The sequence below is a fragment of the Podarcis tiliguerta genome (genome assembly GCF_965153285.1).
Source record: "Podarcis tiliguerta genome assembly, chromosome: 1".
In the NCBI taxonomy this organism is placed as follows: domain Eukaryota; kingdom Metazoa; phylum Chordata; class Lepidosauria; order Squamata; family Lacertidae; genus Podarcis; species Podarcis tiliguerta.
The window spans coordinates 64529436-64541445 of record NC_139534.1 but is presented as its reverse complement, the minus strand read 5'-3'; the positions used below and the strand labels follow the sequence as shown (position 1 = coordinate 64541445).

The 12010-nt window shown below is 41.3% G+C and overlaps 1 protein-coding gene across 5 annotated transcripts in view; it reads right to left on the bottom strand.

Annotated features, from left to right (window-relative positions):
• Nucleotides 1-12010, bottom strand: part of SERGEF (secretion regulating guanine nucleotide exchange factor) — a 101324-nt gene that overhangs the window by 3918 nt on the left and 85396 nt on the right. Inside the window, exons 11-12 of one of the 5 annotated variants that reach the window (XM_083426375.1) lie at nucleotides 3452-3637; nucleotides 302-999 (exon numbers count right to left, since the gene is read on the bottom strand). In XM_083426375.1, the coding sequence (XP_083282501.1) occupies nucleotides 3456-3637 (182 nt within the window). In that variant the 3' untranslated portion in view covers nucleotides 302-999; nucleotides 3452-3455. Of the gene's footprint in view, nucleotides 1-301; nucleotides 1000-3032; nucleotides 3638-12010 lie in introns of those variants that run through there. The other 4 variants (XM_083426374.1, XM_083426373.1, XM_083426376.1 and 1 more) reach the window with 4 other exon arrangements.

Here is a 12010-nt window from a genome sequence, read left to right as displayed (position 1 = left end):
AAATTCTAAAGAATCTTGAATTATTAGGCTAGTGTATTTCAGAAACAGCACATCATTTTCAGAGTTGCGAGGGTGTATTTCCAACAGAATCTACTCCATCTAAATTAAATGATCCCCAAGTCTCACCCTTCTGGTATATGTGGCTCAGATGATCCACTGAGTTTTAGAAAGATATAAAATTGGACATGGTAGCTGCATGTAGCAGATTAACACCCTTGGCATTTTTAAGCAGCAAACCCATTGTATTTTCCATGAACTGGTGTGACACATGATGTATGGTGGGATAATTCTGCAAAAGCCAGTCAGGAAAGTGGTTTCTTTTATTCTCTCACTCCAGAAGATTCTAGCTAATGACACTGTGATAAGAGTCAAGCGTAATGGCCATTAATCTAGGAGAAAATGATTTTTCATATAAATTGCTCTCGCTCTCACTCTCTTTAAAGTTTCACAGGCACAAAGAAAATACGATCACTGAAAGGAATGGTTGTTAGGACAAATGAGCATGCCAGGACTCAAAGGAAACAGAGCAGAGATAAAGCAAGAAAACTCAGAATTGAGCTGAGCACTGAAGTATATCGGATGAAAGCGCCCCAAGGCAACACTCATGTGGTGGTTGCCCTTCTTTTCTCCTCACCGCTCCAAAGAAAGCAATGGTTTTTATTTGATTTCAAACAAACCATCCTACCTGCTACTTTCTCATTGAAACCATTTCACAGTCCGCACTTACCCAAGCAATAAGCAAGCCTTTAATAAGGTCAAGCTCTTAATGTGAATTAAGTACTAGAGACGCAATGCATTTTTGTAGTATCTTTTGTAACCAGTAGAGGCAGGGAGAGGGAAACAGTCACACAGACTATTGGTATACAAAAGCAGAGTCGGAAGGGACCTCAGACTAGTCCAACTAGTAAACCTCATTAAATTAAACAGAACTGAGTAGACATAGTTAGGACTATGCTGTTACTCTCTCTGCCTCCTCCCCAGACAGTGTGATTATTAGTGCTGCAGAAAGGACGGCAAATGAATTCAAATTAAAAAGGGGTGTCCTTATCTCATCATGAAGTTGTTGTTGTTGTTTAGTCGTGTCCGACTCTTCGTGACCCCATGGACCAGAGCACGCCAGGCACTCCTGTCTTCCACTGCCTCCCTCATCATGAAGAAAGGTATATAAATACCCAAGGTATTTAAAAAACCACAGAAAGTTACCCAGCTAAGCTGTCTAAGGAGAATATGACATTTTCTTCCTTAGAGTTTCCCTTACACCCTCATCCCCCCCAAAAGGGTAGAGATCTCTATTTTGGGTACCACAGATTTAGGGTGCACAGCCTGAAGGAAATTACTTAGGGGCACCCCTTCCAACTGTATGAATCTATGCAACTGCTAAGCACAAAAATGCTATGTCTTTTACTAGAAAGGGCAAGATATGAGTGCTTTTAAAACATACACAGACACATACATACATATATGCAATATTACAGCTTTCACTTTGATTCAATAAATCGTTCTAGCAGACTACAGCTTAGCGCATGCTTTGCCTACATGGATACTACCAAGAGCACCCAACTTTGAACTGTCCAAAAGAATCTAAGCGAGATTCTGCCCCCCCCCCCCCCATGGCTTGAAGTCCTCTGGGCTAGAGGTCACCTCTAGAGTTGTTTTTATTGAAAGATGCTTTATTAGATGAACCCTTTCCCCCAGCATCACTGCTGGGTAAGTCACAAGATGCCACTTTGCTGTCAAATCATAATACTAATGTTTATAATAATCAGTTGCGCTTCTGCTTGTTCAGTCTTTTGTTACATTGTAGTACATCCTTGTCACTTGATACTATTTACCTAACAAGAGGTAGGATTCTTATGGTAGAAAGCCGTATCATGTTCAGTGGTGAAGACCTGATTGACAGTTTGTTATCTCACCTTCCAGCGATACTCAATTTTCTGTAGACTCCAGCGTTCATAGAGAGATCCATGGCAATTTTGACACTGGATTTTGTTACTTTGTGCACCCCATTGCAATGCATTAATCACCTTCAACTAAACTGTTGCACTAGCAGACGTCAGCACAAGGATTCCTGCTAGCAAAATAGGACTTTCTCCCCTTCACCATCTCAAAATCTGCTCAGGGGGATTGAGAGAACCTCCGGAACAGTGCAAAGGAGAAAAAGAAAGATCACTATACAGTTTTTACAGAATGCTAAAGACTCTTTACACTCTTTACCACTTCTCCTTGTACAAGTCTTTAAAAATATACCCCTGCCTCTCCACTCCTTTGGTGAAAGCTCTTTTCCTTGTTTTGGGCATCCTCTGTGTAGACTACTGCAACTTTTACCTCCCTGGCCTCCTCTTCTTACACATCAAGCCCCACACCTCTGTCCAAAACTCTCCCGACAAAATTGGCATTATTTAAACAGTATGGCACTTCTCCCGAATTCCTGACCCAGGACAAAACTCACTGGCCTCAACTTCAAAGCCTTCCATAGGCATATCCCTGTGTCTGAACTAACTTTCTTGGGAAAGGAGTCTAAAGAACTGGTTACAAATTTCTAGAACTTATTGATAAACTAAAAATGAACAAAGTTCCTCAATCCAGATGGCATCTACTCGACAGCTCTCGGAGAATTAGAAATGTGAAGATGCAGAGCTTCTAATGAAAATTTGTAAATTATGCCTGTACCCAAGGACTGGAAAATGGCCAATTTAATACCATTTTTTATTAAAAGGATCTGGCTGGATCTCAGAAGCTATAATCTGATTATCTTCACATCAGCAATATTCAAGATAAAATTACCCAGCATATAGAAGAATAAGCCTTGCTGAAGAAGAACCAATGTGACTTCTGCAAAGGTAAGTCCTGACTCACTAACCTTTGACAATTATTTGAGAGTGTCAATAGGCATGGAGATTTGGAAGATCATTGTGCAACGTCAGCAAAGACTCCTGAGCAAGCTTAGCAGGCATGAGCTAAAAGGCAGGCATGAACAGGAAGCAGAGAGTGGGGATAAATGAATGATTCTGACAATGAATAGACACAAGAAATGGAATCCACCAAGAGACCAGTGCTTTTTAATGTTTTCATAAATGTTCTGGAATTGCGGGTGAGCAGTCAAGTGGCCAGATTTGCTGATGACACAAATTGCTCAAGCTGTTAAAAAAAGAAACAAGCAAAAAAACATATATATGAGTTCAATCTAACAAATGTTGGGCATTACCATCTCCCACAGAAATTAATGAGACTTGAGTTAGTAACCAAGTATAGTTCCTTGACTAATTTCACTGGATTCTGCCTACTTTCACCAGAAAATATTATATTTCAGTGCATAAAGAGCATTACAGGACAAGTTTCTTTTGTTTGCTTCTAAATCAGCACCTGGTTTCCCCAGTAATTTTCACAACCTTGGTTAGCTGTGTATAAATATTAGTACACCAACGATTATAGTACTTGAAATTGTGCTGACATTTCTATGGTGGAAGGTTGAAGTGTGGTAAATGACAATATGCCATGGAATGTCCAGCTCCGCATCCAATCAAAAGCAGCTTTGCAGAACTCAAAGTCCCAACAGGCTGAGGGACACAAACATTGGCTTCTGTTCCGTTGCCACACATCCCGTGTTCATTCCATCCCCAGGAAAAACACTGGCTACCTACAAGAAAGGAAGACATGTTGTAATCATAGCATTAAAGCAACTAATATAGCACTGATATTCCCGAGGTCATCAATTTAGAAATCAGCAACAGCCTTGCAGAGCACTGGGTATGTTTCAGTGGTACTTGCTTAAGAACATAAGAAGCTGCCACATATGGAATCAAACCACTGGCCCAACTAGCTCAGGGATCTTTACACTAACTGGCAGTGGCTCCATCTGGAAATGCTGGGCATTGAACATGAAACCATCTGCATGCCCAGCTATAGCCTTTTCTCAAAATACTTTCCAAGTAAACCTGCACAGAATTGGGCTGTTGTGCCATCACTTTATTCTACAAGAGCATAGACTGGGAATTAAAAATCAGGAGTCAGGGGTCGCAAATGACCTAATATTTTAATTACGGATTACTCAAGAAGGGAATCACAGTGTGAACTTTAAGGTCTCAATCCAACTTCATACATGCAACATTCCATTATCTAAGTCTCTCTTACATTATCCGTTTATTTTTCCTGTTGCAGATGAAGAACCGCGTTTGCTGGTGATATTTAGGGCTCTGAAATTCAGCACAAAATTCTCAGCCTTATAAAAGGGGTTGACGCCAAAAAGTCTGAAAAGTGGCAGCTCAGTTTTCTGGAAACTATTTCTGGTCTTACTGTGCTCCTTTTGGCACCGACAATCAAAGAAAAAGGCTTTTACAAACAGAGCGATACTCTTTCTTTCAAACTTATGCCAGTGTAACTGAATCACACTTAAGCAATAACAGTGAGATATCAAGTAGGCTACTGCTCTGGGAAAACAAGCTCTCTATTTAGCTCAGTATTCAGACACAGAAAAAGTACCCTAAGTATTCTAATAGTCAGATCTAAAACTACACGCTCAAATCATTGACCTAAAACTTTCAAGTTAATATTAAAAATTAATGTTTTAGCTTGTGGGATATTTCCCCAGTCTTTGGGAAAATACCCAGCCTCAAGAGTGAACATACTAGAACCCTGCCCTTTGTGAGAGAAGAACAGGGGTTTGGATTTGATATCCCGCTTTATCACTCCCCTTCAGGAGTCTCAAAGCGGCTAACATTCTCCTTTCCCTTCCTCCCCCACAACAAACACTCTGTGAGGTGAGTGGGGCTGAGAGACTTCAGAGAAGTGTGACTGGCCCAAGGTCGCCCAGCAGCTGCATGTGGAGGAGCGGAGACGCGAACCTGGTTCCCCAGATTACAAATCTACTGCTTTTAACCACTACACCTCACTGCCATCTTTCTCTCCCTCCACACACAATGCCTGTGAAATAATACTGTGTCCAGACCTGGTTGCCTTCCCGAAACATTTTTTGAGAACATTGTGGTCTACCAAGACACCAATTTGCCAGCTCCATTGCTACAAACAGTGGCAGAATAATTTGTTGCAATTTTTTTTAATGCACTACTGCTTCTTGTGAAAGTAAGCCACTGCTAAGGACTTTTCTCCTGCTCGATCTGCTAACTTTCATGGCCTGCAAATGGCCCTTAGTTAAACAAACCACGGTTTTCCAAGTACTTTGTGCTAGCTGAAAACTAGAAGGAGAAACTTCTGATTTCTTTGCAGATGCAAAAAGAGAAAGGAGGAATGAATAAACCACTCCATCTACACCATTTTCTTAATAACCAACTGCCACCACCTTTTGCAGGGTCAAACAGGCAAGCAAATCCTCCCTCAATCACTGTAGTTCTGATCTGATTGATTGATTGATTGATTGTCTCCCACATGTACATGGTTTCTCCTTCCATGGTTGCTATTCACTTGGAGGGGGGTTGAAAGATCCAAAGAAAAGATCCAAATTGACCCATTTCATAAACCAAGATGGGAACATCTTGCTGTTGAAGGTACAGTATAGAAATCCCTTATTTAATAAAGCAATGAGGAAAAATTATGGTTCATCCTGAATCACATCTAGTTTGGCTGTAACATTTAACATGTTATGGAGCATTAATAGGTTTTCTTGTTGGATTTCTGACACTATTAGCCTTGATGGAACAGAACACAAAAAAACCTGGTTTCACGTGTATAGCTGAAATAAACTCCTGAATCATTCTATACCTCAAAAAATAATAAAAAATAATGGGGATGTGGGAAAGTGTTCCGTACTAAAAATAGCATCTACCTCACTGGGTGGTCCTTTTATGTCTGAACCAGTTTCCATGTTGCTACTCCAGTTCTTCAAATGTGAGCTGAATAATGGACTTAAAAAAGGTGCTGCATATCTTGGAACTTAATGCCCTGTAACATGTTAAATGTTACAGCCAAACTAGATGTGATGCAGGAGAACCATAATTTCCTCCCTCCACAAACCTTTTTTGCTGATTAGAACAAGCAGAGTGTCTGTATTTCCTTCAGAATGGCTGGTTTACTGCTACATAAATTATACTCTGAACCAACATGCCTTCCCAGCTGTAAAATGGAACAACAGCAAGAATCCACCATGACCCCATACAGAACTCCTGTATTTCTAAATGGAGGGACCATGGCTGCATACCCTTCCTTTATACCTAGAGAGAGCAAGGTTTTTGATTTTACCGATACTGGGTAACAATACGATAACATTTGAGTGCATGTGTAGAAAAAAAGTTCTAAATATTCTAAAATCAGTTTTTGATTATTATCCTCATCCACTGAGTTGGAATGTTGACCACTTCAAGAATAAAATAAGTACTGTCATCTATATATAACATTTTCAAAGAACAACAGAGTATTGCGGCCCCTTAAAGGCTAATATATTTATTATGGCATATGCTTGTGGGGACTGCAGTGCACTTCATCATTAGACTGTAGTTAGTTTACTCTAGTCTCCCAGATTTGCCCTTTAAGGTGCCACAGGGCTCTTGGTTGTTTTTTGCTGCAACACGCCTACACCTCTGAAATTTACAAGAACGATCTTCACACAACACAAAATTCACTGTCAAATGGTGTGCTAGCCAATCTTACATAATATCACATAGAAAGATGGAGCATGACCAAAGTTGACAGAGGTTGGTGCTAGTGATTAGAGGAAGACAGTTGGGCCTGAGTGACTTATATTACTTAACAGTAGAAGGATTAGCATGTACAGAAGAGTACAGGGGATGAGAAGATGAAAGGTCCTGCACCTGACTAAAGCTGCATTTCTGAACATAAGCATGATTCGCATACATAAGGGGTTCTAGAATGTGTTCTGCCAATGTATCCTTTAACTGAGACCTTGACCACATTGTTAATGTAAGACCTGCACCATCTGCTAAAGCAAGCATACATCAAACGCTGATTCTGTAAGCTGGTCAAAAAAACAAGGTATTTTCTCGTTGTTAGGATTTTTCAGAGACACACAATGTCTAAAAAGGGGCAAATTGCTCCTTTTTGATGAATTATGAACAATCCACATCCAAGAGAGAAATACCATGAGTCTAAAAATTAGAGGTTTCCAGGAGAAGAGTGTGCTTCCCTCCCCCTCCCTGCTTCCCTTATCTTCGTTAAATGCCAGCACAGCCCATTTTCATGCAGCAAACATTTAGGAAATGGAAAGACACTTGATTGTTAATGTAATTCTGCTGAATCTAATACCTCTGCAGTACATGATGCAGGCTGGGTTGCTTTGAAAGGATGGAGATGCTGGGTTGCTATGGAAACAAGAAGGCAAGTCTTTAGATTGCTCATCCCTGAAGAGCCGCCCTGTCAATATCTTTAAAGACCGCTAATAAAATTTTAATCACTGATTAGAATAAAAAGAATTCCAATCCATTGTTTACTACTGGTGTCCCAGTTCAGAAATTGCCACTTTTTTCTATGTTGGCCAACCCCAACAATGTACTTGAGTAATCTAAAACACAAATGAAAGAATGAAACACAAATGAAGATCTTAACATCCAGTTTGGCTGCTTGAGATTATTCCTCACAGCATTAAGATTCCACCCTCCCTGTTTAAAATATGAGCACCAGTTAATATGTGTGTTCATCAGACAACTTGCTGGCAGGTCCTTTCTTACATAGCCCTTCCCCCATTCCTCAAATAAACTGTTAGAAAAGGATAATCAACTTCAAAACAACCGTGGCAACAAACTAGGAACCTGAATCGGTTCCAGAATAAAACTAACCGCTGGTTTCATAAATTCTGAGTTACTTCCCTGAAATGATGGCTTCTGCCTAAGTCTGGCTTGCTCCCAAAGGTTTTCCAAATCTTGTGATAATGAACAGCTAACAAAGCACTTTACTCATATTGTACTCATACTGACTAGGGTGGGAGGTGGGGGGAAGGGACATGGGACCTTGTCATTGCACCAGCACCACTGGAGCAGCCAAGAGACCAGGATCAGGCCTGTTAACAGTACATGATGCAACTAGGGGTGGATGAAGTAGAACCTGTGCTGGCCCAGCATGCAACCCCCCAAAAAAAACCATTTTGAGGGGTTCCATTGGCAGCAATACCGCCAGCAGTAGCTTCCACCCATTTACTGCTTGGACAAGTACACTGGGGTGCTCCTCACTGGTTGGTTTTCACCGCCAGGTGAGCTAGGCATGGCTGGAGAAAGAGAGGCATCAACTCCATCCTGAACCTCCTCTAGCCCAGTGGACTGGAGCTTTGGATTGGTCTGCTAGTCACTCAGTCCCATTTTCTATTTTGCTGCTGGTTGTATTTTTTAGGTTGAATTGCTATTTTTATTGAGAAATTTGTATGTTTTTATCATATGAACCACCTTGGGAGGGCTGTATAGCCCTGAAAGACAGCACACAGATTCCTAAATAACCATATTTCTTGCATACCTTTATTGGGCAGACTGGAAGGCATATATGGCATTATACAAGCTGGAGTTCTTGGTAGATCTGGAAGATTGAGAGGGGCGTGGAGAATTAAAAAGGCTTATTCATCTTATGGTCAAAAGCAAGCAAGAAAAATTCAGTTGCTATGGAAACCCAGTGATTTATGATTTTAGGGCAAGGGGGGTGAGGGAATTGATTATATTAGCTCTATACAAGCTGCACCTCCAGCATTTATGTGTATATAATTGATTCATACTATGGACCAGTGCCTGGACTCGGCAGTGAGCTGGATGAGGGGCAACAAACTTTCTCTGAATCCTAGCAAGACAAAAGCACTGTGAGTGGGCAGTTCCTGAGTCCAGATAATTAGTAAATTACCTGCTTTGGATGGTGTTGTACTTCCCTGGAAAGGGCAAGTTCATAGCCTGGGGTTGCTCCTGGATCCATTTCTGTCACTAGAGGCCCAGATGACCTAAGTGTTTTGGAATGTCTTTCACCAGCTTTGGCTAGTAAGGCTACTGGTGTTTCTGGACCAGGATAGCCCAACCACTATGGTCCATGCACTGGTACCCTGCAACCAGGGTTATTGAAATGCCATCTATGTGGGGCTGTCCTTGAATTGGTCCAGAAGCTGTAGCTGGTGCAAAGTTCAGCTGCTCGCTGGGGCAGGATATTACTAACGTTTTACATTGCTGTTGAAAAACATTACACAAGCAGTCAATTAGCTGCTGGGTTTAAGTTCAAGGTGGTGTTTTGTATAAAGCCCTATACAGCTTGGGATCAGGATATCTAAAAGGTAGTTTTACTCTTTAACAAGTTGATCACTGTGCTGAGGGTCTCCTACAGGTACCATATTATCAGGAGGTCGGTTTCACACAGGAGGTCGGAATCAGGCCTTTAGTTTTGTGGCAGCTACTCTTCGCAATTCCCTCCCCTTAAAATATTAGACAGGTGCCCTCTCTGTTGTCTTTCTGCTACCAACTGAAGACCCTTCTCTTCCAGCAAGTCTTTTAAGCTGAGATCTTTCCCAATCTGCATGTGTACTGGAAGTATTAGTGTTTTGTCATTTGTTGTTTGTCACCCTGGTCTCCTTTGGGAAGAAGGGTGGGATAGAAAGTCAATAAATAAATAAGAATGAAGACAGCATACCTCTGTATAAGGGAAATCCAGGTGACAGCACAAGTAGCTACTTACTACTCCCTTATTACTCCCCTTAACCACAAAGCCATTTGTTGGACAAGTGGGGTAAGAGGTCACAAATGTTTCAAACTCTTGAACTGCATTGTGAGCATTCTATATTTTCTGCAATGAAAAGGCCTAACCTGAAATGCGGGCATTCCGATAGCTAAAACTCTTCTCTCTTCAATCAAAGCAAGAACTCTCAGAAGGGCAGCATTTTAATTGCTTCATATTATCTTCCAATAAAAATCACCATTAATATTCTATATTTTTAGATCTACCCTTCTTCTTTTTTAAAAAAAATAAGGAAATGCAACAGCAGCTTAATGTGTTAATACATCTTACACAGCCCTCTATCTCATGCAGATTAGAGATTAAAGAACAATGTTCCATTAGCAAGATAATTTCAAGTTAGCTTAACGAGGGTGAGGGGGCAGAAATGGCACTGGAGAAAGGGACTAAGGTGAGGCGAAGTAAGATAACAGTACATAAGCAAGGGGAGGTGATTTCCCAAATAATGAAAATAAACATGCAATAAGAGTTGGCAGGCAGGCATAGGAGACAACAGATGACCATGAGGCAGAGTAACGATGAAGCAATTAAGAGGCATTTCTTTACATATCCACAGAATAAATCTGAAGGCGCATCCTCTCCATGGCAACATGATGTTCTCTAACTGGATAACAAGAAATGTATTTTATTTATTTTTTAAAAAAAGGGTTTAATAAGCTTCAGCGCGTGTGTTTATTTATAACAGCATTTTTCTTCAGGAGTGTAGGAGCTGAAGAAAACCCCTTGGTACCCTCCTTTTTCAGAAACATTTTCAAGAACCAAAATCTTTATTCTGAACACACACACACACACACACACACACACACTAGTGAACACATACAAGAGTCTTCTAGCATCCTCAGTTAACTCCTGCAGTATGCAGCATTAGTCATACTCAGACCCACTGAAATCAAAGTCCATTTATTTCAGTGGATCTATTCTGAGTACTGTAAGATATCACCCATGATGCATATGGGCTGTAACCCATATGGCTTCCAATTTTCCCTTCAGAGTATTGAGTCTTTCATGTTGCCTTTCCGTGACTGAAGAAAACAAGTACCTTGCCTGAGACACCCTCTTTGAAGACTGGTTCACATATTCCTTCCCTTTGACCCTTGAACTGGTCTTGACCAGAGATGCCAGGCACTGGGGTTGAGGGTGAATTCCTGAGGCGGCTAGGCTTTGTAAATGCTTTCACAAAGAGTTAACAGAAGCTTTAATTTCATCATCTATTAACTCAAAAGCGGGGTATCTATTAAGCCTTGCAAATATGTACTACTTGAGCAATATACTCTGACAGTTAATCACCCTAAACCAAGAATTCAAATTAATGATCTATTTGAGTACTCGTTTTTGCTGTTGCTTGTGAGAAGCCCGGCTCATCTCAGGTGTTAGAAAGACTTTCTCTTACAGTTCAGATGGATGCCAAGGTCACAAGGATTCCCAAAGTGTGTCACAATTCAAGGTTTCTGATGCCTCTAAAGATCATTACACCAATTTAATCACCACACAGCTTTTGAAATGTCATGGAGCTCAGCACCTCCTTGGAAACACTATAGTTCTGAAGTTATTTATAAAGCCATCATGCTTTGTTGGAATGCAGTGGTTGACAACTCTATAAAAGTTGCTAAATCAGTTAAATGCCAGAACAAGACTTCTTTGAGGAGGTCTACCCTAGAAATCTGATTCTTGACCGTCTCTTTTTTATTTATAGGCGACTAAGGGAAGGTAAGGACGCGGGTGGCGCTGTGGGTTAAAGCCTCAGCGCCTAGGGCTTGCCGATTGAAAGGTCGGCGGTTCGAATCCCCGCAGCGGGGTGCACTCCCATTGTTCGGTCCCAGCACCTGCCAACCTAGCAGTTCGAAAGCATTCTCGGGTGCAAGTAGATAAATAGGGACCGCTTACTAGCGGGAAGGTAAACGGCATTTCCGTGTGCGGCTCTGGCTAGCCAGAGCAGCGATGTCACGCTGGCCACGTGACTCGGAAGTGTCTTCGGACAGCGCTGGCCCCCGGCCTCTTTGAGTGAGATGGGCGCACAACCCTAGAGTCTGTCAAGACTGGCCCGTACGGGCAGGGGTACCTTTACCTTTACCTTTAAGGGAAGGTAACAACTCTGATACACACATATAAAACTGAAGTCATCCTTGTCTGAGCTACACCAGTTACGAAGATGGTAACCCTATTGGCCACAGCACTGCCTCTAGGCCAACAAATAAGCTAATGGGTTTTATAGTCAAATAAATATGAGTTCACTAGTGAGACATCAATTTTCCTACAATTTCAAGGAAATATTATTGCCTCCTCTACTATTTCATTAATGCTTTAAACAAAATATAAAATCCAGACGTTCCTAAAGTTTCAGGGCTGACACACT